This window comes from Capricornis sumatraensis, chromosome 16, assembly GCF_032405125.1.
Source record: "Capricornis sumatraensis isolate serow.1 chromosome 16, serow.2, whole genome shotgun sequence".
Taxonomy (NCBI): domain Eukaryota; kingdom Metazoa; phylum Chordata; class Mammalia; order Artiodactyla; family Bovidae; genus Capricornis; species Capricornis sumatraensis.
The window spans coordinates 22,672,638-22,696,363 of NC_091084.1; the positions used below are offsets into that span (position 1 = coordinate 22,672,638).

At 38.6% G+C, this 23,726-nt stretch overlaps 1 protein-coding gene across 1 annotated transcript in view; it reads right to left on the reverse strand.

The window, feature by feature from the left end:
* The window catches only part of ARHGAP20 (Rho GTPase activating protein 20), a 202,631-nt gene that overhangs the window by 172,121 nt on the left and 6,784 nt on the right, over window positions 1-23,726 (reverse strand). Inside the window, exon 2 of the mRNA XM_068989170.1 lies at window positions 6,090-6,172. Within this exon, the coding sequence (XP_068845271.1) occupies window positions 6,090-6,172 (83 nt within the window). The remainder of the gene's footprint in view (window positions 1-6,089; window positions 6,173-23,726) is intronic.

Sequence of the window (23,726 nt, forward strand, 5' to 3'; positions counted from 1 at the left end):
CTTCTGCACAACAAAGGAAACTATAAGCAAGATGAAAAGACAGCCTTCTGAATGGGAGAAAATAATAGCAAATGAAGCAACTGTCAGTGAATTAATCTCAAAAATATACAAGCAACTCCTGTAGCTCAATTTCAGAAAAATAAACGACCCAATCAAAAAATGGGCCAAAGAACTAAACAGACATTTCTCCAAAGAAGACATACAGATGGCTAACAAACACATGAAAAGATGCTCAACATCACTCATTATCAGAGAAATGCATATCAAAACCACAATGGGGTACCATTTCACGCCAGTCAGAATGGCTGTGATCCAAAAGTTCACAAGCAATAAATGCTGGAGAGGATGTGGAGAAAAGGGAACCCTCTTACACTGTTGGTGGGAATGCAAACTAGTACAGCCACTATGGAGAACAGTGTGGAGATTCCTTAAAAAACTGGAACTAGAACTGCCTTATGACCCAGCAATCCCACTGCTGGGCATACACACTGAGGAAACCAGAATTGAAATCGAGACACGTGTACCCCAATGCTCATCGTAGCACTGTTTATAATAGCCAGGACATGGAAACAACCTAGATGTCCATCATCAGATGAATGGATAAGAAAGCTGTGGTACATATACACAATGGAGTATTACTCAGCCATTAAAAAGAATACATTTGAATCAGTTCTAATGAGGCGGATTAAACTGGAGCCGATTATACAGAGTGAAGTAAGCCAGAAAGAAAAACACCAATACAGTATACTAACGCATATATATGGAATTTAGAAAGAAAAACACCAATACAGTATATAACGCATATATATGGAATTTAGAAAGATAACCCTGTATGCGAGACAGCAAAAGAGACACAGATGTATAGAACAGTCTTTTGGACTCTGTGGGAGAGGGAGACAGTAGGATGATTTGGAAGAATGGCATTGAAACATGTATAATATCATATAAGAAATGAATCGCCAGTCCAGGGTCAATGCATGATACAGGGTGCTTGGGGCTGGTGCACTGGGATGATCCAGAGGGATGGTATGGGGAGGGAAGTGGGAGGGGGGTTCAGAATGGGAACACGTGTACACCCGTGGTGGATTCATGCTGATGTATGGCAAAACCAATACAATATTGTAAAGTAACAAAAAATTAAAAGGAATAAATAAATTAAATAAAAATTACATGCAAAAATAAATAAATAAAGTGAACGTCACTCAGTTGTGTCTGGCTCCTTGCGACCCCATGGACTATACAGTCCATGGAATTCTCCTGGCCAGATTACTGCAGTGGGTAGCCTTTCTCTTCTCTAGGGGATCTTCTCAACCCAGGTTCAAACCCAGGTCTCTCACATTGCAGATGGATTCTTTACCAGCTGAGCCACAAGGGACGCCCAAGAATACTGGAGTGGGTAGCCTATCCCTTCTCCAGCAGATCTTTCTGACCCAGGAATTGAACCAGGGTCTCCTGCATTACAGGTGGATTCTTTACCAACTGAGTTATTGCTGAGGGTAAACACAATTAATCATTTGTATGTACTTCTAAACCTTCGCCCTGGGATAGGTACATTGCTATCCAGGGCAGCAATGGTGATGCAGACATTGAGAACAGACTTTGAACATGTGGCAGGGAGAGGGTGGAGTGAATTGAGAGAGTAACAGGCATACTGCTGTATATTCTCACCCTGGGTTAGAGGGTAGGTGTGCCACTATTTGACCCTGATTTAGAGCTAAACCTTCTCTGATATAAATAAGGGATATTTTTAATTGAAAAGCCTAGCACACGTCCATTGCAGGAACTTCCAACAAAAATTTTCCCTGAAACTGCTTATTTTTTAAAAAGTGGTTAAATAAAGCTATTTTTACAAATATAGCAGAATTAAAGACAATTTCTGCCTTCTCTCTCTACCTCCCCTAAAAAATAATTTGTCTTGAATTTTATAAATAATCAAGGTCAAACTGTGAAGACACAACCATTCTCTATTTAATCCACCACTAATGCAAAGATGAAAGTGAAAGTGAAAAGTCTCAGTCGTGTCCAACTCTATGTGACCCCATGGACTATACAGTCTATGGAATTCTCCAGGTCAGAATACTGGAGTGGGTAGCCTTTCCCTTCTCCATGGGATCGTCCCAACCCAAGGACCGAACCCACGTCTCCCGCATTGCAGGCAGATTCTTTACCAGCTGAGCCATAAGAGAAGCCCAAGAATACTGGAATGGGTAGCCTATCCCTTTTCCAGGGGATCTTCCTGACCCAGGAATCCAACCATGGTCTCCTGCATTGCAGGCGGATTCTTTACCAACTGAGCTATCAGAGAAGCCCCAATCCAAAGATAAAGCATTGCAAACAATTCAAAAGCCAATTTTTATATGGCACAAAAGTGTATTTCTATACTATTAACTGGCAGAATATTTTCATAAGTAAATTTTGATTAGGCATCTATTAAAAGTAATTTACATTTTCTGATCAACCCAATGACTAAAGAATGTGTCATCTGGGGGCAGCCAGGGATGCTGCTTGAGTCTGACAACTTGCTCAGTAATAAGAGGAGACTGGGGCTTCCTTGGTAGCTCACACAGTAAAGGATCTGTCTGTAATGTGGGAGACCTGGGTTTGATGCCTCAGTCGGGAAGATTCCCTGGAGAAGGGAATGGCTACCCACTCCAGTATTCCTGCCTGGAGAATTCCATGGACAGAGGAGACTGGTGGGCTACAGTACATGGGTTCAGAAAGAGTCAGACAGGATTGAGCAACTAATTAAAAAAAAAAAAAAGGAGACTGAGCTAAGTATTTTGAAAGTTTCACTTGTTGGGATTTAGCTATATAATTTATTTTGGACCATCAAAAACATGCCATGCTTCAATATAGGCAAATCAAACAATGTGATACACCATATTAACAAATTGAAAGATAAAAACCATACGACAATCTCAATAGATGCAGGAAAAGCCTTTGACAAAATTCAGCACTCATTTCTGATTAAAAGTCTCCAAAAAATGGGCAGAGAAGGAACCTACTTCAACATAGTAAAGGCCATATATAATAAGCCCACAGCAATCATTATTCTCAATGGTGAAAAACTGAAAGCATTCCCCTTAAGATCAGGAAAAACACAAGGGGGTCCACTCTCACCAATATTATTCAACATAATTTTGGAAGTCGTAGCTCCAGCAATCAGAGAAGAAAATGAAATGAAGGAATCCAGATCAGAAAAGAAGAGCTCTGTTTACAGATGATATGATAAAATACATAGAAAACCCTACAGATACTATCAGAAAATTACGAGAGCTAATCAGTGAATTTAGCAAAGTCACAGGATATAAAATCAATACACAGAAATCACTTGCATTCCTATATAATAACAATGAAAAATCAGAAAGAGAAATTAAGGATTCAATCCCATTCACCATTTTAACAAAAATAATAAAACATCTAGGAATGAACCTACCTAAGGGACAAAAGAACTGTATACAGAAAATTATAAGACACTGATGAAAGAAATCAAAGATCACATAAACAAATGGAGAGATATTCCATGCTCCTGGGTAGGAAGAATCAATATTGTGAAAATGATTATACTACCAAATGCAATCTAGAGATTCAATGTGATCCCTACCAAATTACCAATGGCATTTTTCACAGAACTAGAACAAAAAATTGCACAATTCATATGGAAACACACAAGACCCCAAATAGCCAAAGCAGTCTTGAGAAAGAACGGAGCTGGAGGAATCAACCTTCCTGATTTCAGATTGTGTTACAAAGCTACAGTCTTCAAGACAGTATGGCACTGGCACAAAAACAGAAATATAGACCAAAGGAACAAGATAGAAAACCCACAAATAAATCCATATATCTATGGGTACCTTGTTTTTGACAAAGAAGGCAAAAATATAGAATGGGGCAAAGACAGTCTCTTCAATAAGTGGTGCTGGGGAAACTGGACAGTTACACGTAAAAGAATGAAATTAGAACACTTCCTAAGACCATTCACAAAGATAAACTTAAAATGGAAGACCAAATGGTCAAATGTAAGACCAGAAACTTTAAAACTCTTAGAGGAAAGTATAGGCAGAACACTCAATGACATAAATCAAAGCAAGATCCTCTATGACCCACCTTCTAGAGTAACAGAAAAAAAAAAGCAAAAGTAAACAAGTGGGACCTAATTAAACTTAAAAGCTTTTGCACAGCAAAGAAAACTATAAATGAGGTGAAAAGACAACCCTCAGAATGGGAGAAAATAATAGCAAATGAAACAACTGACAAAAGATTAATTTCCAAAATATACAAGCAGCTCATACAACTTAATACCAGGAAAACAAACGACCTAATCAAAAAGTGGGAAAAAGACCTAAACAGACATTTCTCCAAAGAAGACATACAGATGGTTAACAAACACATGAAAAGACACTCAACAGCACTCATTACTAGAGAAATGCAAATCAAAACTACAATGATATATCACCTTACACCGGTCAGAATGACCATCATCAAAAAGTCTACAAACAATAAATGCTGGAGAGGGGTGGAGAAAAGGGAACATTTTTGCACTGCTGGGGGGAATGTAAATTGATACAGCCACCATGGAAGATGGTATGGAGATCCCTTAAAAAACTAGGAATAAAAGTACCCTATTATCCAAAGAAATCCCACTCTTAGGTATATACCCTGAGGAAAGCAAAACTGAAAAAGACACATGTAACCCAATGTTCATTTGAGCACTATTTACAATAGCTAGAACATGAAAACAATCTAGATGTCCAAAGAGCATAAGTGGTATATATACACAAAGGAATATTACTCAGCCATAAAAAGGAACACATTTCAGTCAGTTCTACTGAGGTAGATGAACCTAGAGCCTATTATACAGAGTGAAGTAAGTCAGAAAGAGAAAGATAAATATTGTATACTAACAAATATATCTGGAATCTAGAAAGATAGTACTGATGAATTTATTTGCAAGGCAGCAGTGGAGAAACAGACCTAGAGAACAGACTTATGGACATAGGGAGAGGGGAGGAGAGGGTGAGATGTATGGAGAGAGTAACATGGAAAGTTACATTACCATATGTAAAACAGATAGCCAATGGGAATTTGCTGTATGTCTCAGGGAACTCAAACAGGGGCTCTGTATCAAGTAGAGGCGTGGGATGGTGAGGGAGATGGAGGGAGGCTCAAGAGAGAGGGAACATATGTACACCTATGGCTGACTCATGTTGAGGTTTGACAGAAAACAACAAAATTCTGTAAAGCAACTATCCTTCAATTAAAAATAAATAAATTTTAAAAAATGAAAAAAATGCCATGCCTTCACATAGATTTCATGTTAAATCAGTACACCATTCATAGAAATATCAGATATATCCTCACCTTTAAAAACATGGTAAGGACCACACCTTACATAAAAGGATTCACGTATTAGTGGAAAAGAATTGCTGGATTCCTTTGAACATAAAAAGGCTCTGAGTTAAAATGCCATTAAAAATTATTGAATAAATTAGTGACTGAAAAGCCATCCAATTAGAAATAGTATTTAGCTTTAATAGGCGAAATGGTCATTTCAATAGACATTTAGCCTGTTTTCCACTTCAAATTTCACTAATTAATCACTAACTACTCTAACCAATGTCTAAAAGCAATCAGCACTCAATCTTTTATTAATCTTAATCTATCTTTATTCATATCTAAAGTTGCTAAAAATCTGCCTTTTACCTTTGCATGGGGATCACTTTATGATAAAAAGCAAGCAAAAGTTTGTGCATAACCAAACATGAATAGTGGTTAAAATAACTCATCTTTAGTATTCTGATTTCTAATTGTTTCCAAAAATAAAACTTTTACAATATGTGGAACATGCGTGTTTGTGTACCACTGGATGTAAGATTTACTTTTGAATCAATTTTAAAGCAACAGATCACCAGCTCTCAAAAGGCTTTACATTTCTCATAAAGAATAGGTCTTATTAAATAAACTCAGAACAGAAGTCATGTTTTCTCTTATTTAACAGAGAATTCTGGTCTTGATAAAAAGCAAACAAACCACACACATAAAAGAAATGCAGCAGATCCCAAATGAGTAGTACAAAGCTTCCCACTTACTTGGTACTGGGCCGCTTTTGCAGGGCTTTATCCAGGATAAGAGATGGAGCACTCCTCCTCCTTTCTGCTAATGTTTTCATTTTCTGTTGAGGGGGAAAAACACACAATGAAGATCATGTGGCTTATAAAGCTGGTAAATAACAACTTCCAATCCAATTCACCAAATTTTGTATGCCTATGCCTGCCTATCAAGAAGTGAGCAATCTTATTATGGAAACAGAATGATAACATCTAGACTAAGATAGTAAGTGTCAAAAAGTGGTATAGGCAGTTAAGTATTTCTTATGGTCAGAGAATAAGGAGATTAAATATTGACTAGAGTATTTGAGAAAACCACATCACAACCATTATCATCAATTGCAGTTTTATTGCTTATTACATGCCAGGCCCCATGCCAAAGACAGAACTGGATTAATTTATACTACAAAATGTCATCAGAGTAGCTGATAGCTCTATTTCATTGGCAGGGTAGGCCCCCAAACTGGGCTTTAGGGAAAGACAGAATTTGAAAAGACCAAGTAAAGGGATAAGATAAGTTGCTAAAGCACACGATGGAGACTAGATTTTTACACATTTAATAGACATTTAAACTTAAATATTTACATATTTAGGAATCTGTTCTTCAAAATAGTTTTGTTTATTGTAACTTAGACAAAAGATCTTTTCTTTTCTAAGTGGTATGTAAATATAGGATTAATTGGATAATTTGGTACTGTGTTCTACAGGACCCAAACTTTGTGGTGAGGTTATATTCAATTTGAGTTATCCAGATAATTACTCTCTAGATTTTCAGTCTGATAGATTTAACACCTCAAGAAAGAGTCCAAGGGTGAGCCACTGGATATAAATGTGTAAAATTTACCATCTAGTCACAAATAGCCATGAATGAAGTTCAGGCTTCGTTACCAAAGCATCCCTCATGCTCTGCCCTCTCACCCTTTCCTGGCCAGGAGTCTCACCCACTAACTGAGTAGACCTAGGCCAGCCACATTTGGGGCTGAGTGCCGCTCTAAGAAAAACCACATAAAACCAAGTAGCTCAGTGTCTCATTACATGATTCACAAAGGAACAGCTTCTTAATTAATAAAATGTAGATCATCCTAAGGAAGAGAAGAAAAATCATCCCATGACAAGGGGACACTAGACTTCTTTGGTACAATTCTTTCCCCCTCAATTCACCATGCCCCCACAGATCTCCCCCAAATCACTGTTGTCAGCAGGGTCATGGCCTCAGTGTTGCTGTTCCCTCCATTAATCCTTTGGCTCACATGTGAAGACAAAATGCCCTAATCTCCTTGGTATAGCTCAGACAACCAAAATAATCATATAAAACATCAATAAAGAACAGGAAACAAATGGGTAAGAAATACAGAATACCATACTTACCAATCAGGAGACTGAATCAGTCTCAGCGCAGGTTAAATTACATAATATGGTGCCCTCCTTCTGAAGAGAAAGCCCACAGTTTTCATCAGATTCCCAGAAGAATCTGTAATCCCTCTGAACCCCAGTGATTTTGATAAACTATTTTATATATTATAGCTTGTAAGCTGTATCTTAACTGTTTCCACTGGTCACATCTCCTGGGAACACAACTCTCAGGAATTTAGCACTCTGAGGCCAGTGTGAATGTAGAGGTTGCAAGGTGAAGGGAAGTCTGGGAGACAAGTATTACCAGTGGGCTGTTCCCATATGAAGAGTCTCAATTCTGGAAGACTGGGTTGACGTTACTTAGGTGATGGTTCCTTATTATGTAGATTTTCTGCAGGATTCTGTTTCACCTTCAGGTCTAGGTTTGATTCCTATTTCTTTTCTGGAATTTGAATCCTTTTATTCAGGATCTAGGTACTGTGCTTTGAACTTTGAAATATGCCCAATCCTGTAAGCTTGACCTGGGCCCCTTACCCTTGGCCTGTTCTGGCCTTGAATTTCTGCCTAGCCTTTTGAGTGAGGGGGTGGCGGGGTGTGGAGGAGTGACATTCTTGCACCTATCTCAGTAGTCTTCCTTCTGCTGCTCCTAATCCTCTGACACCATTCTCAGCAGATCCAAGTGTCTAAACAAGATCTTCATTAACATATGATTTCTAATTCTGAGCTCCTTGGCTTTCAGGCTTACAAAGAATTTGGAAAGGGTTCAAAAGACAGCCATAAAAATGATTTAAAATGTGGAAAAAAAGAAAGAAACTTAAGACAAGTTAAAATGATCTGACAAGTTAAAATGATTCTTCATTTGGAAACAGTAAGTCTCCAAGGTAATGCAGAGTTATTATACGAGGATACCAAGTGTCTTCCAAAGAAGATAAAGTGAAAAGAAATGTGGCTATACTGTAGACTGAGAATCCAGGTTGACCCTTGGCAGTGGTTTATGAAGAAATTTATAAAACCTGTGAAAGAAATTATGCACTAACTTCAAGGGGTTCAGAAACCCCCTAATACGGATTCTTTAGGGATCCATGGACTCCAGATTTGAAACTTTTTGATATAAAGAAATCTTTCTGAGTGATGGCTATTAAACATGAGAATGGATAATTAAAGAAGAGTGACAAATTTTCTTCTGTAAAGATGCTTTTAAAATAGTTTTTCATAGAGGTCTGATAATAGCAGACTATTTGTACCTAGTTGTATGCAGTAATTAGACTGTGTTTTCTTAGTTATGGGCTTCCCTGGTGGCTCAGCTGGTAAAGAATCCGCCTGCAATGCAGGAGACCTGGGTTCGATCCCTGGGTTGGGAAGAACCTGGAGAAGGGAATGGCTACACTCCAGTATTGTGGTCTGGAGGATTTCATGGACTGTACAGTCAATGGGGTCGCAAGGAGTCGGACACAACTGAGCGATTTTCACTTTCACGTTTCTTTAAATTGTTATAAATTGGTAGATGTGTGACGAATCAAATGTGGGGTGAATCTACCTCATTTGGTAGACTCATATTTAGATATTGCAGTCAAACTACAGGCAAAATAATATTTGAAGTCCTATTGTTTGTACTGAGACTCACTTCACTACTAATCAGATATGCAGCCTAAGGTAATTCATACACTCCTGTGGGTCTCCATTTCCTTATATAGAAACTGAGAAAATTTGGACTACATAGTCTCTTAGGTGACTTCTATTTCTGATATTCTCATGGTAAGTGTCTACCAAAGATTCACCCTGTAAATGTTATATACACAATGAATTTAGAATTCATAGGATTCACTTCTCTAAGTTACAAAAAGTCTTAAAGAGTTGTCAATATAATGGGAATCTAGGTATTAATTCATCCAAAGTACGCTTTTTTGGTGTGTTGTTTTTTTTTTTCTTTTTTTTTTTTTTGCTCAAAAGTGTAGCAAAGTAAAGAACCAATGGTGACTTCAAAAAAAAATTCACTCATCTGTCGAAGAATCTGTTCTCAGGCAATAACGACTTAGATTTTTTTTGGTTTATTAACAACTGTGAAATAAAATATACAAAAATAGAAGGAGATTACTGATTCCTTTACAAATCTATAATAATACAAACTTGTCAGGACAGGTTGAAACTATCAGCACCAACAAATTTCCCAGTTGTTCAGTGACAGAGAAAACTACGATACTTTGCCTCACAGCAAACGAGCAGATAGGTTTAAAACAGTGTATGTTTTCTTTGTGAAGTTAAAATCACAATTCACAATGTGGCTTTTCAGAATGCCCAAATGCTTGATATCTATATTGAGATTACCTCACAAATATTAGACGCGATTTTGAAACTGAGTAGTTTTTAAACGATAATCTTGTAAATTGATAAACATTAGGCAAAAAAACAACTGCATTAATCTTTTAGAAGTGATTTTCTTGACTTTGTACCAATTAATTAAGCCAAGGCTTAAGCAACCCCCAAAAAACTAAACAAGACTTTTATATAAGCTGAAAAACAAATTATGAAGTAGAATTTATTTACTCCTCTGCTAGCAAATGGGAACAATGAGGAGGGGCTTGGACAGAGTTGTAAAAGGGAATTGTGATTAAATTTTAAAAACTGACCTCTTTACACTAGTAGCCATTTATTAGGAAAGCATAACATGAACACTATACAGAAATTAAATCTTTGGTTTCCTAAGCTGCCCTCTCTGCAGCCACATTCAGTATTAGAGGCAAAAAACCTATTCTGCAAAAGAATAAATGAATAGAGGTAAATAAAGATAAAAACCAAATGCCTATAATTAATTTTTCTTTTATGTTTCAATAATAATACAAAACTATAGCAACATTACCAGCTAATCTGGAAGGTGCTTTCCACTTCAATTCTTTTTTTAATTGGTTAGATGAACTAAATGTTGAATTCCTGTGTTCCTAACTAACTTTATAGTTATGCCTCAGTTAAAGCATTTCACATAATTATCTATCTCCTTCTTGAGAGCAAGGGCTATGTCCAAACATTCTCCCATCTTTCCAAACTTTATCCTGTCTTTCAGCAATTACTGAAATTCTTCTCTGTGGCAGGCCTATCCTTGCATTACTAGAGCCTAGTACAATACCTGGTACAAACTATATACTCAATAAATGAAGGTTTTCAGTGAATTTTAAAACGTACTCATTCTCCACATCTATGCTACTGCTCCCAACACACACACAGAAAGGCAAACACACTTACTTAAAGGGTTCTGTTGGAACACTGTCACTAAGGAAATGTAAGCATCTGCTATGGAACCGGATGGTGAGAGTCATCCTTGTACATTGCAAACTACAGCTTTTGACATAGTGTTGACATTTACAATGGACTTCCCTGATAGCTCAGTTGGTAAAGAATCCGCCTGCAAAGCAGTTGAAACTCCAGTTCAATTCCTGATGGGGAAGATCCCCTGGAGAAGGGTTAGGCTACCGCCTCCAGTATTCTTGGGCTTCCCTGGTGGCTCAGCTGGTAAAGAATCTGCCCACAATGCGGGAGACCTGGGTTTGATCCCTGGGTTGGGAAGATCCCCTGGAGAAGGGAAAGGCTACCCACTCCAGTATTCTGGCCTGGAGAATTCCATGGACTGTGTATAGTCTATGGGGTCGCAAAGAGTCGGACACGAATGAGTGACTTTCACTGACATTTACATTATCATGGAGTTTCATGGTAAATATCTGTCGTATAATAAAAGTTAATCATTTGCCAACAAATGGTGCTGGGACAACTGGATATACATGCAAAAGAATGAAGTTGGATTCATATCTTATACCATACACAAAAATTAACTCAAAATTGATCAACAGTCGAAAAGAGCTGAAGCTATAAAAATGTTAAAGAAAACATAGGCATAAATATCTGTGACCACGGACTAGGTGATGGTTTCTTAGATATGACACCAAAAGCACAAACAACAACAAAAAATTAAATTGAACATCATCAAGATTAAAATTTCTATGCTTCAAAGGACATTATTAAGAAACTGAAAAGAAAGCCCACAGAATCAGAGGACACTTTTGCAAATCATATATCTGATAAGGGGTTTGTATCCAGAATATTTAAAGAACTGTTACAATTCAATAAAGTAGGCTAACTTAAAAATGGATCTGAATAGGAAGTTCTCTTAAGAAGATATAAACAGCCAAAAAGCACAAGAAATGATGCTGAACATTGTCAGCCACCAGGAAAGCACAAATTAAAACTATGAAATTCCACTTTATACCCATCAAGATGAGTTAATATTTTATTATCAAGATAATTATTATCAAGATAACAAAAAGACAACAACTGTAAGGATGTGGAGAAATTAAATTTATTCACGGCTGGTAGGAATGTAAAATGGTGATAACTCTTCGGAAGTTCTGCAAATGACGAAACACCGAGTTACCATACAATCCTGCAATTCCTCTTGGGTATGTAACCAAGAGAAATGAGAACACATGTTCACACAAAAACATGTGCACGAACGTTCCCAGCAACATTATTCATAATGGTCAAAAAGCAGAAACACCACCAATGTCCATCAACTGAAGACTGCATAAACAAAATGTGATACCATCATAAAATAGACTATTACTTGCCAATAAAAGAAGCAACGAATGTGCAACAACATAGATGAATCTTGAAAACATTATGCTAATTAAAAGAATTCAGTCCCAAAGGACTACATACTATAGGACTCCATTTAAGTGAAATATTCAGAATAAACAAATCCATAGGAACTAAAATAGATTAGTGCTTGCCTGGGGTTTAGGGGGATGAGAAAATTGGGGTGTAATGGCTAAGGGGTGCAGTATTTCTTTTTGTGGTAATGAAAATGTTCTAAAATTGTGATGGATGCACAATTCTAGGAATATACTTAAAGCCACTGAATATACACTTTTAAGTGACTGAACTGTATGCTATATAAACTATATCTCAACAAAGCTCTTAACATGAGTAAAACAAAAACTAACCACCAAAGTACTAAACTACTGAGCTCTAGCCCAGCAAACTGGTTCATAGCCAGAAGCTCTATTTTTCCTTGTTCATACAACAATCATCTGAAGTATAATACATGAAAATGAAAATTACTTATTTTTTTTGTCCAATACATTTTTGTACAAAATGTCTGAGTGGCTCTTCATTTGAACTCCTCAGAGATCTGAGGAATATGCCAACCTGTATGCTGTGGTTTGCCATGGTTCCTCCCCTATTTCTCCAGTATTTTCCTAGTAAATTACCTTTATCTGAGAGTTTAAGGTGGTAAAGCAAGTGTGCCTGCGTAGGAATCTAAAGTTGTAAGCAGGTTATGGAAGAAAAAAGTTTTGTTCTTTTATTTTCAACAAGGCATAAAACACTGTTTATATAAAAACCTATATGTAATCTCTCAGTGGAATTTTAACTTTGTATCAACCAGGAGACAAAGAACTATTTTTGGAACCTTGAAGTATCAACCAGGAGACAAAAAACTATTTTTGGAATAGCGAAATCACTCTGAATCTGGTCATTCTTAGTTCTCAAAGAGATGTAAAGCGGAAAAGGCCTATCAAAAGAAAGGACCAAGATGAAAGAGTCAAGTCAGGTGAACTTCAATTTTTCATACTTTGTTTTGTTCCAGCTACTTTATGAAGGAAAAAATTCAAGCATTTCGGTCAGATTTAAGTCAAATTTGCTAAAGTCACTTTCAAGTATTTAAAATTAGCAAAGCATTAATTTAAGGGCTTTGAGGAAAGCTTTTAAGACTAAAGTTTCAAAGACAGAAAAAAATGCTTAATCAAATTTACAACTTAGTTTACTCAAATTCAACTCAATCCTTTGTGGGTGATCTGTACAATTCAATGAACTGTTTCTTGTTTTCCCTACACACCTGAACCATTAACGTGTGGAGACATACCCCAAAGAAAGTGGCCCTCCAAGGGAAAAAGGAAATTATTTCTACTCCTGCCCCTTGCTTCTACATCCTCTTATCACAAGGTTTCGACCACTGGATGAGCTAAAGCTTCCCACTACTGTCGCTTTGAGTATGAGTATGATACTTCAGCAATGAGTATGATCTTCTGTTTACTCATAATAATCCCAGCCAGAATCAGTTTGGGCATTTATTTAAAGCAAATGTCATCACAGAACAGACTACTATAAAGGGATATAATTTCTTTCTGAGCTTAAGAAATGTTTTACTTTTGGCCATATTTCCTGTTTCTGTGAGATAAGCACTTTGAAATAAAATAAATATGAGATCTACATAATGGAGAAGAATGGGCACTTGGCATTGAACCTAAACTCTGGATGCTGGTTTGGTCACTTCTCAGAGTCCTCTCTGTAAAATGACAAAAACTGTTTGACCTACCACAAAGAATCAAATACGATTTTATATGTGAAAGCCCTTTGACAGGGAAAGCACCATGACAGTGTAACATACACAGGAAAGCTTCAGAGTGCGTAAGTACCGTATGCAATAAATACGAGGATTGTAGAACTCCCCTTCTACACCATGATTTGTTCCTCTCATATAGACACCTGAAGTACCACTATGGGCCTTCGAATTGACTGGGCTTTCTTCTTTGACAAAGCCACCAGTTTCAAACTCGAGTCATGATTCCCTTTCAGCACCACCCTGGAGTACGCAAGTTCAATCACTGATGCTCTCTCCCTAGTAATCCTGCTATAGGGCAGGGCTTCACTAAAATATCACATCACAGTCCATAGGAAGCGCTGCAATTTCTACACCCATGCCGCACTATAGCAGAGGGGCTCTCTGGCTGCTCCAGCGCCCATCCACCTGCATGAAGGCTAAGGGGCTGAATGTATCAGATGCTGTTGGAAAACTCTTCCTTGCAGCAACTTCTCACTTTCCTCTTGCAGAAGGGAAGGGTACAGTGATCAAATCCAAAACCATAATGGTAAAAAACAAAAACAGAGCGTATCAAATAAGAATAAAATCCAGGCCAAGGTCTGACCAGATTTAGATATACTGTAACATATTAATGTCTACTATGGAAGCTGAGGTTCAAGACATTGTAGGCATAGAAGAGGAAATACGGAAACTCTCCTAAGTACAAATTAGGACCCAGGTAAACGAGAAAAGCAAAAGGCCACAGTGCAGCTGAGCTTTCCAGATCTTTGAAGCATGAGCTTATATGGGCACACATACATTTCATTTTCAGAGTCCACACACGTGACCAGACATCCAGAAACAGGTTTTACCTTTCAGTTGTTCCATGTGAGAGCTGTCTGTCAAAACTAGGTCAAGGCTGCTCAGCCAAGCACTGACATACTGATAGGGCTTTTCTGCTGTCAGCTGGATATTTCTAATCTAAACCTGTCCTGGATAAAGAAAATCAAACTGAAACAAAATTATAAAACAAACTGGGCCGTGATGCCTACAAGACCCATTATTGGTGGCTGACAAAAGGCAGTCTCCTCTAACTCCTTTCCAATCTCCCACATTGTGGCCAAGTCTTCGGTAAGTAAACAAAAGCAAAGTATCACCCCACCCTAGGCTGCTTCAGTGTCTACTACCAAACTAAGCATTCACCTCGAAGCCTTTCTGTACACAATAGGACCTTAGAGTTCTAGAATACTAGGCATGGGTGATCTAGAACACTTGAGCTAGCAACAGAACAGGAAAGCAAACTTTCACCTCAATGAAAGTGTATTTTAAAGATATTCAGTAAGTTCAGGCTACTTAATATAACAACACAGATTGGGTGATTTACATGGCACACACTTATTTTTCATAGTTCTAGAGGTTAAGAAGTCCAAGGTCAATGGGTCAGCAGATTTAGTTCTTGGTGATAGCTCTCTTCCCAGTTTGCAGACAGCTACCTTTCTGTTGGAGCCTCATACGGGCGACACAGAGAACAAGCTTTCTGGTCTCTTGTATGGGCGGTAATCCCAACATGGGGATTCTGCCCTCATGATCTCATCTAAGCTATTTTCCAAAGGCCCCTATCTCCAAATACAGTTGACCCTTGAGGGACACAGATCTGAACTGCACAGGTCCATTTCCACACAAATTTTTTTCAATAAATATGTACTACAGTACTATACCATATGAGGTTGCTGAATATGTAGATGTAGAACCATGGATAGAGAGTGCCCAATGTCAAGTTCTAAGTGGATTTTTTGACTGCATGAAGGATGACAATGTCTAACCTCCACATTGTTTAAGGGTCAACTGTATTATCATACTGGGGGCTATGACCTCAACCTCTGAGTTTCAGGAGACACGAACATTCAGTCTGTAACAGAGGTTTTTGTCAAATACTCAGGAGACTGAGGGATATGCACGAAGCTCCAAACTCCATCAAATCACAGTAATAAAATGTACATATATATCTTCAAAGCACTGTTTATATGACTCTATGTACATATAAGTATGTATAACCCCCTTTGCAGAGAACGCAATGGCAACCCACTCCAGTACTCTTTCCTGGAGAATCCCAGGGACAGCAGAGCCTGGTGGGCTGCTGTCCATGGGGTTGCACAGAGTCAGACACCACTGAAGTGACTTAGCAGCAGCAGCAGCAACCCCCTTTGCAACAATGTCTCTTTGGGCTTCTCTGGTGGCTCAGATGGTAAAGAATCCTCTTGCAATATGGGAAGACCTGGGTTCTATCCTGGGTTGGGAAGATCCCTGGAGACAGAATGGCTACCCACTCCAGTATCCCTTGCCTGGAGAATCCCATGGACAGAGGAGCCTGGTGGGCTACAGTCCATGGGGTCGCAAAGAGTCGGACACGACTGAGGGACTAACACTACTCCTACACATGTAAGTGTGTACACACAAGTATCTAACCTTGATACTATATACCTATTTTTGTGACACTGTATAGTTTATAACATGTTTTAATGTCAATTTAAATTGAAGTCCAGTATATTCTCAGCTACCAAAACCTCCTAAGAAGGCAAGTTTTATTATAATCAGTATGTTTGTTAAGTGGTATGTGGCCCTATAAAGCACAAGACCACTTTATGTCAAAAGGAACAGCCACCAAGTCCTGGATGGCAGCATGAGGAAAGGCAAAGGATTCAGAACCCAGATTATCCAAGTTCAAGGTTTCCTTTTCTGAAGGTGCCTGTCTCACTTCTCCCAGGCTACTAAACATATTCCACCTCTTGCCTTGCAGACCTTCCACCAAATCCTAAAATTAGAACAGTGAAGGGGCGGAGAGTGATAAAGTAAGTGCTTTATAACAACCTTCACATCAGAATCAAAAAGCAACAACTGCACTACTTAGGAATCTGTGACTCGTGAATTTCTGGTCAATAAGCTACAACTCTCTGTGAGGACTCAATCTTCAAAGTTGATAATTACTTTTTAAATAGATGTATAGAAATAAAACATAATTTTCATTTTATAAAAAACAATGTATTCTGTTCTAATAAATGTTAGAGTCACAAAATAAGTTTTCTTTTGCTATGTTAAAATGCACTACTGTGTTCACATCTTAAGTGAAAATTAACTATGGAAGCAAGCTTTTTCTTACACTCAAGATTTATCGTATTAAAATGTTTACTGAATTGAGAGTTTCAGCTACATTTCCCACACCCAATTTTCCATGGTGGAAACATCTAAGGCGCAGGATTCAGCGCACCCACACATAACTTTGAAATATAGTTCTATGAGTTTGGAGAACATGCCAAGTTTTCCTACAGCAAGCAGGACTGAGATATCAGCATGGAAAGAAGGTCTCCTGAAGAGCTCCTGAAATATGAGTGCCTTATATAAAATATCTGAAAATGACAGATACCAAAGCAAAACAACCACACATTTCCAAAGAGATTATCAATGATTGTGTCCCTGATCGTCCCTATTAGTCCATATTTACTGTGAAGGTTAATATTGTGTCAACTTGACTGTTCAGATTCCCCAGGTTACATATTATCTCTGGGTGTGTCTGTGAGGGTATTCTCAAGATGACATTAGCATTTGAATAAGCAGTCAGTAAAGTAGGTTTCCTCCCCATCATTCAATCATTCATTATTCACCTTTACAGAACAAGAAGTGGAGGAAAGAGGAATTTGCTCCCTTTTTCCTCCCTCACTGTCCAGCTAGAACATCTCATTTCTTCTGCTTCTCAGGAAAGACTACACCACCTTCCTCCCTGTGGATGGCAATCAAGGGACTCCTACCCCCGTCTGTTTCTCTGAAGAGCCCTGACTAATACCTTTATCTAATGGCAGTAGTGGACATAATATTCAATGGTACACGGAGAAGGTAGAGACTCTGCTCTCTGAAGGGCAAAATTACCTCTCAGGAGAAAAACTTCTCAGATATGCTTTGCCCACCTGGTTATGTAAAATTCAAATCTACTCTCTCCTATATCTTATGTTACAATTAATAGAAAATGCATCTGTAGTCTAGCTGGAAAGAGAAACAAGAGTTGGAAAATCTGGGTTCAAATTTTCAGCTCTGCTGCTTGCCACACACAGCCTTGGAGGGCTCCCTGCCTTCTAAGAGTGTGTTATTAACGATGCCTACCATACAGCTTACGTGTGTTACATATAGTGAGGCATTTATTCAAAGAAGTTTCTAAAAAATTTCCTTTCCTCTTCCACATATTACAAACAGTAAACTCTTACCTTTTTTCTCAAGCTTCTACCTTAGAATATTTGAGATTTATGACCTTCAAGGGCAACTGGTTTGGTGATGCATGTTTTGGATCAAATTATTATACTTGTGCCTCCTAAATCCATATGATGAACCTCTGACCCCCAATGTAATGTTACTACGAGGCAGGGGTCTCTGGGAAGTAATTAGGTTTAGATGAAGTCTTGAGAGTGGGGCTGCTCTGACAAGGTTAGTGCCTTTGTAAGAAGAAACCAAAGATATCCAACTCCATCTCTCCCTCCCTGTCTTTCCCTCATCTCCCTCACCGCTTTTCTTCTCACTTTCTCCCACGTGAGGACACAACAATAATTGGAAGCCAAGAAGAGGACTCTCACCACGAACTGAACTGGCTGGCATCCAGGTCATGGGAATTCACAACCTCCACAACTGCAGGGAATAACTGTTGTTTAAGCCTCCAGTTTATTGTATTTTGTTACAGCAACCTGAGCATTCACTCATTTGCATGTAAATATTCTTGTATTAAATCCAGGGAAATAAAACTATTTTTATTGCTTTACAGGTACTTTCACCTGGTACCTGTGAAAAATTACTGATGGCTTCTGAATTTTTTGAAAGTGTTTTTATATATTTTCTCCTTTGACCCATAAAAAACAACCTTATGAGATATACAGGATATGGATTATTATCCCCATTTTACAAACAAAGAAACAAAAACAAAACACAGAAATTCAGAGGTCACACCAGTGATGAGAGGCTGTTTCTGATTAGAAAAAAAATCTATTTCAGTTTTTGATATTTCCAGACTGCTCTCAGCCAAAACAATCTCTCAGGTACCTGATTTTATGCCACTCACTTTGTGAATAACATCACATAAGTGTTCCATAGGATATGGGCTTAACAATGGGCATAATATTTCTCTCAGTTCTAAAGAATAAAACCAAGTCTTCAGTTCAGTTCAGTTCAGTTGCTCAGTCGTGTCTGACTCTTTGCGACCCCATGAATCGCAGCATGCCAGGCCTCCCTGTCCATCACCATCTCCTGGAGTTCACTCAGACTCACGTCCATCGAGTCGGTGACGCCATCCAGCCATCTCATCCTCTGTCGTCCCCTTCTCCTCCTGCCCCCAATCCCTCCCAGCATCAAAGTCTTTTCCAATGAGTCAACTCTTCCCATGAGGTGGCCAAAGTACTGGAGTTTCAGCATTAGCATCATTCCTTCCAAAGAAATCCCAGGGTTGATCTCCTTCACAATGGACTGGTTGGATCTCCTTGCAGTCCAAGGGATTCTCAAGAGTCTTCTCCAACACCACAGTTCAAAAGCATCAATTCTTAAGCACTCAGCCTTCTTCACAGTCCAACTCTCACATCCATACATGACCACAGGAAAAACCATAGCCTTCACTAGATGGACCTTAGTTGGCAAGGTAATGTCTCTGCTTTTGAATATACTACCTAGGTTGGTCATAACTTTTCTTCCAAGGAGTAAGCGTCTTTTAATTTCATGGCCACAGTCACCATCTGCAGTGATTTTGGAGCCCCCCTCAAAATAAAGTCTGACACTGTTTCCACTGTTTCCCCATCTATTTCCCATGAAGTGATGGGACCAGATGCCATGATCTTCGTTTTCTGAATGTTGAGCTTTAAGCCAACTTTTTCACTCTCTTCTTTTACTTTCATCAAGAGGCTTTTTAGTTCCTCTTCACTTTCTTCCATAAGGGTGGTGTCATCTGCATATCTGAGGTTATTGATATTTCTCCCAGCAATCTTGATTCCAGCTTGCGTTTCTTCCAGTCCAGCGTTTCTCATGATGTACTCTGCATAGAAGTTAAATAAGCAGGGTGACAATATACAGCCTTGATGTACTCCTTTTCCTGTTTGGAACCAGTCTGTTGTTCCATGTCCAGTTCGAACTGTTGCTTCCTGACCTGCATACAGATTTCTCAAGAGGCAGGTCAGGTGGTCTGGTATTCCCATCTCTTGAAGAATTTTCCATAGTTTATTGTGATCCACACAGACAAAGTCTTTGGCATAGTCAATAAAGCAGAAATAGATGTTTTTCTGGAACTCTCTTGCTTTTTTCATGATCCAGCGGATGTTGGCAATTTGATTTCTGGTTCCTCTGCCTTTTTTAAATCCAGCTTGAACATCAGGAAGTTCACAGTTCATGTATTGCTGAAGCCTGGCTTGGAGAATTTTGAGCATTACTTTACTGGCATGTGAGATGAGTGTAATTGTGCGGTAGTTGAGCATTCTTTGGCATTGCCTTTCTTTGGGATTGGAATGAAAACTGACCTTTTCCAGTCCTGTGGCCACTGCTGAGTTTTCCAAATTTGCTAGCACTTTCACAGCATCATCTTTCAGGATTTGAAAGAGGTCAACTGGAATTCCACTAGCTTTGTTCATAGTGATGCTTTCTAAGGCCCACTTGACTTCAAGACGTTTCATTCAAACCCCAGTGCAAGACACACACATGGCTTAAAGTTGGCTCTCAGGGGTGTTCTACCATGAGTTGCTATAAACACACTGGGACCCAGAGAATGTAGAAATAAAAGCCAGAATGAAGTGTATAATGGCAGCTGTTATACTTTTTATTGTTGGAGCTATTTTAAAATCCTTTTGCTTTGATTTTCTGTGCCTGCAAGTCTCTCTTTCCTCCTCAAAACCTATCTTATTTATTTATTTTTTTAATTTAATTTAAAAATCTTTAATTCTTACATGTGTTCCAACTTTTCAATTAGTGTGTGAAACCAATGGGTCAGGGAGCTTGAAAATGAAAAAAATCATCATCCCTAACTGAAATCATTCCATTAAGTGCTGCCATTTCATTTCACAAAAACTGTTCTATTCAAAGGTGGATGTGCTCAAGGATATGTTATCCAGGATTCCATCAATAATGCATTATCTATTGCTGATATTAGTATTGTATTCTAGAATCACACTTTTAGAAAATACTATACAAATCTACTGTCTATTCTTTTGAAGAGCCTCAATTATGGAAAACTTGCTATTTTTAGAGACAGTAAAATCATCTGACTAACAAAGAAGGGTGGATGAACCAGCTAGGTAAATCTTCTTGAGGTTAAAATAATAAATGTAGCTATTAAGAGACTGACTTTTTATACAGCATTTACAAACTAGGTCCTCAAACATATTATGTGCTTTGCTACCTCAGGACCTTTGAACAACTGCTCCCATTTCCTGGAATCTTTTTATTGCATGATCTTTTTCATCACTAAAAGAGTTAAGCAAGTAAAAAGAAAAAAAATAAGCCTTTCCTGAAACACCCTAATGCCAGAGTGGTCTAACTCCACATTCACATTTCTCTAACTTAGTGTCATGCTGGTTTCTTTAGTAACAGTTCCCACCATTTAATAAATTTGCTATTATTGTTGTCTTTGTCTTCTCTCAATCTGTGCTGTCCAATACTCTACACACATGTGGCAATTTAAATTCAAATAAACTACAATTACGTAAAATCTACAAAAAAAGAAAAACTGGACTTCATCAAAATTAATAACTCCATTCTTTGAAAGAAAATGTTAAAAGAATAAAATGACAAGACACAGAACAGAGAACATATTTACAAGTCACAAAAATACGATAAAGGACTTGATTCCAGAATATTTAAATAGGTTTCAACACTCAATAATAAGAAAACTAACAGGCTTCCTTGGTGGCTCAGTGGTAAAGAATCTGCCTGCCAATGCAGGAGATACGGTCTGATCCCTGGTCCAGGAAGGTCTACGTGTCACGGGGCAACTCAGCCTGAGTACCACGTCTACTGAGCCCGTTCTCCAGAGTCTGGGAGCCGCAACTACTGAAGACCATGTGCTCTAGAGCCTGTGCTTCTCAACAAGAGAAGCCACTGCGATGAGAAGACTGCATATCGCAACTAGATAGTGTGCACACACAGCAACAAAACCCCAGCACAGCAGAAAATAATAACAATAAATGTTCACAAATTTTTTAAAAAAGAAAGAAAACTAACAACTAAAATTGGGCAAAATATTTGAATAGGCACTTCCTTCACTGCAGATAACAAATGGATGACAGTAAGTGTATGAAAAGATGCTCAATATCATTAATCACTCAGTTCAGTTCAGTTCAGTTTAGTTCAGTTCAGTGGCTCAGTCGTGTCCGACCCTTTGCGACCCCACGAACCGCAGCACACCAGGCCTCCCTGTCCATCACCAACTCCCGGAGTTTACCAAAACTCATGTCCATTGAGTCGGTGATGCCATCCAGCCATCTCATCTTCTGTTGTCCCCTTCTCCTGCCCTCAATCCCTCCCAGCATCAGGGTCTTTTCCAATGAGTCAACTCTTCGCATGAGGTGGCCAAAATATTAGTTTCAGCTTCAGCATCAGTCCTTCCAATGAACACCCATTACTGATCTCCTTTAGGATGGACTGGTTGGATCTCCTTGCAGTCCAAGGAACTCTCAAGAGTCTTCTCCAACACCACAGTTCAAAAGCATCAATTCTTCGGTGCTCAGCTTTCTCCACAGTCCAACTCTCACATCCATACATGACTACTGGAAAAAGCCATAGCCTTGACAAGGCGGACCTTTCTTGGTAAAGTAATGTCTCTGCTTTTTAATATGCTGTTTAGGTTGGTCATAACTTTCCTTCCAAGGAGTAAGCGTCTTTTAATTTCATGGCTGCAATTACCATCTGTAGTGATTTTGGAGCCCAAAAATAAAGTCTGACACTGTTTCCACTCTTTCCCCATTTATTTCCCGTGAAGTGATGGGACCAGATGCCTCTAGGGAAATGCAAATCAAAACCAAAATGAAATACAACTTTCTACCCTCTGTTGTTATTTACTCACTAAGTTGTGTCTGACCCCTTTGCGACCCCATGGACTGCTGTCTGCCAGGCTCCTCTGTCCATTGGATTTCCCAGGCAAGGATACTAGAGTAGGTTGCTGTTTCCTTCTCCAGGGGATCTTCCCAACTCAGGGACTGAAACAGCATCTCTGGTATCTCTGCATTGGCAGATGGATTCTTTACCAGTGAGCCACCAGGGAAGTCTTTCTATCCTCTAGGGTGATCAAAATAAAAAAGACAGATAATAAGTGTTGGTGAAGATGTAGAGAAATTGGACTCATACGCACTGTTAATGGGAATGTAAAACCACTTTGGAAAATAATTTCACAGTTTATTAAAACTTTAAACATACACTTACATTATGACCCAGGCTCAACATTTAAGTATTTTTGCAAAAGAAGTGAAAGCACAAGTCCATACAAAGACTTGTACACAAATGTTCAGAGTAGCTTTGTTCATAGTATCCCAAACCAGGAAAAAACCAAAACAGCCATAAATAGGTGAATGGATAAACAAACTGTGCTTCATCCACGATAGAATACTAGTGAGTACTGATCTGTACACAAACAAAATGGGTGAATCTCAAAATAATCATACTAAATTAAAGAAGCCAGACAAAAAAGAAAACATAGTATGATTCCTGGAGAAGGCAATGACACCCCACTCCAGCACTCTTTCCTGGAAAATCCCATGGACGGAGGAGCCTGGTAGGCTGCAGTCGATGGGGTCGCTAAGAGTCGGACATGACTGAATGACTTCACTTAGACATTTCACTTTCACGCATTGGAGAAGGAAATGGCAACCCACTCCAGTGTTCTTGCCTAGAGAATCCCAGGGATGGCGGAGCCTGGT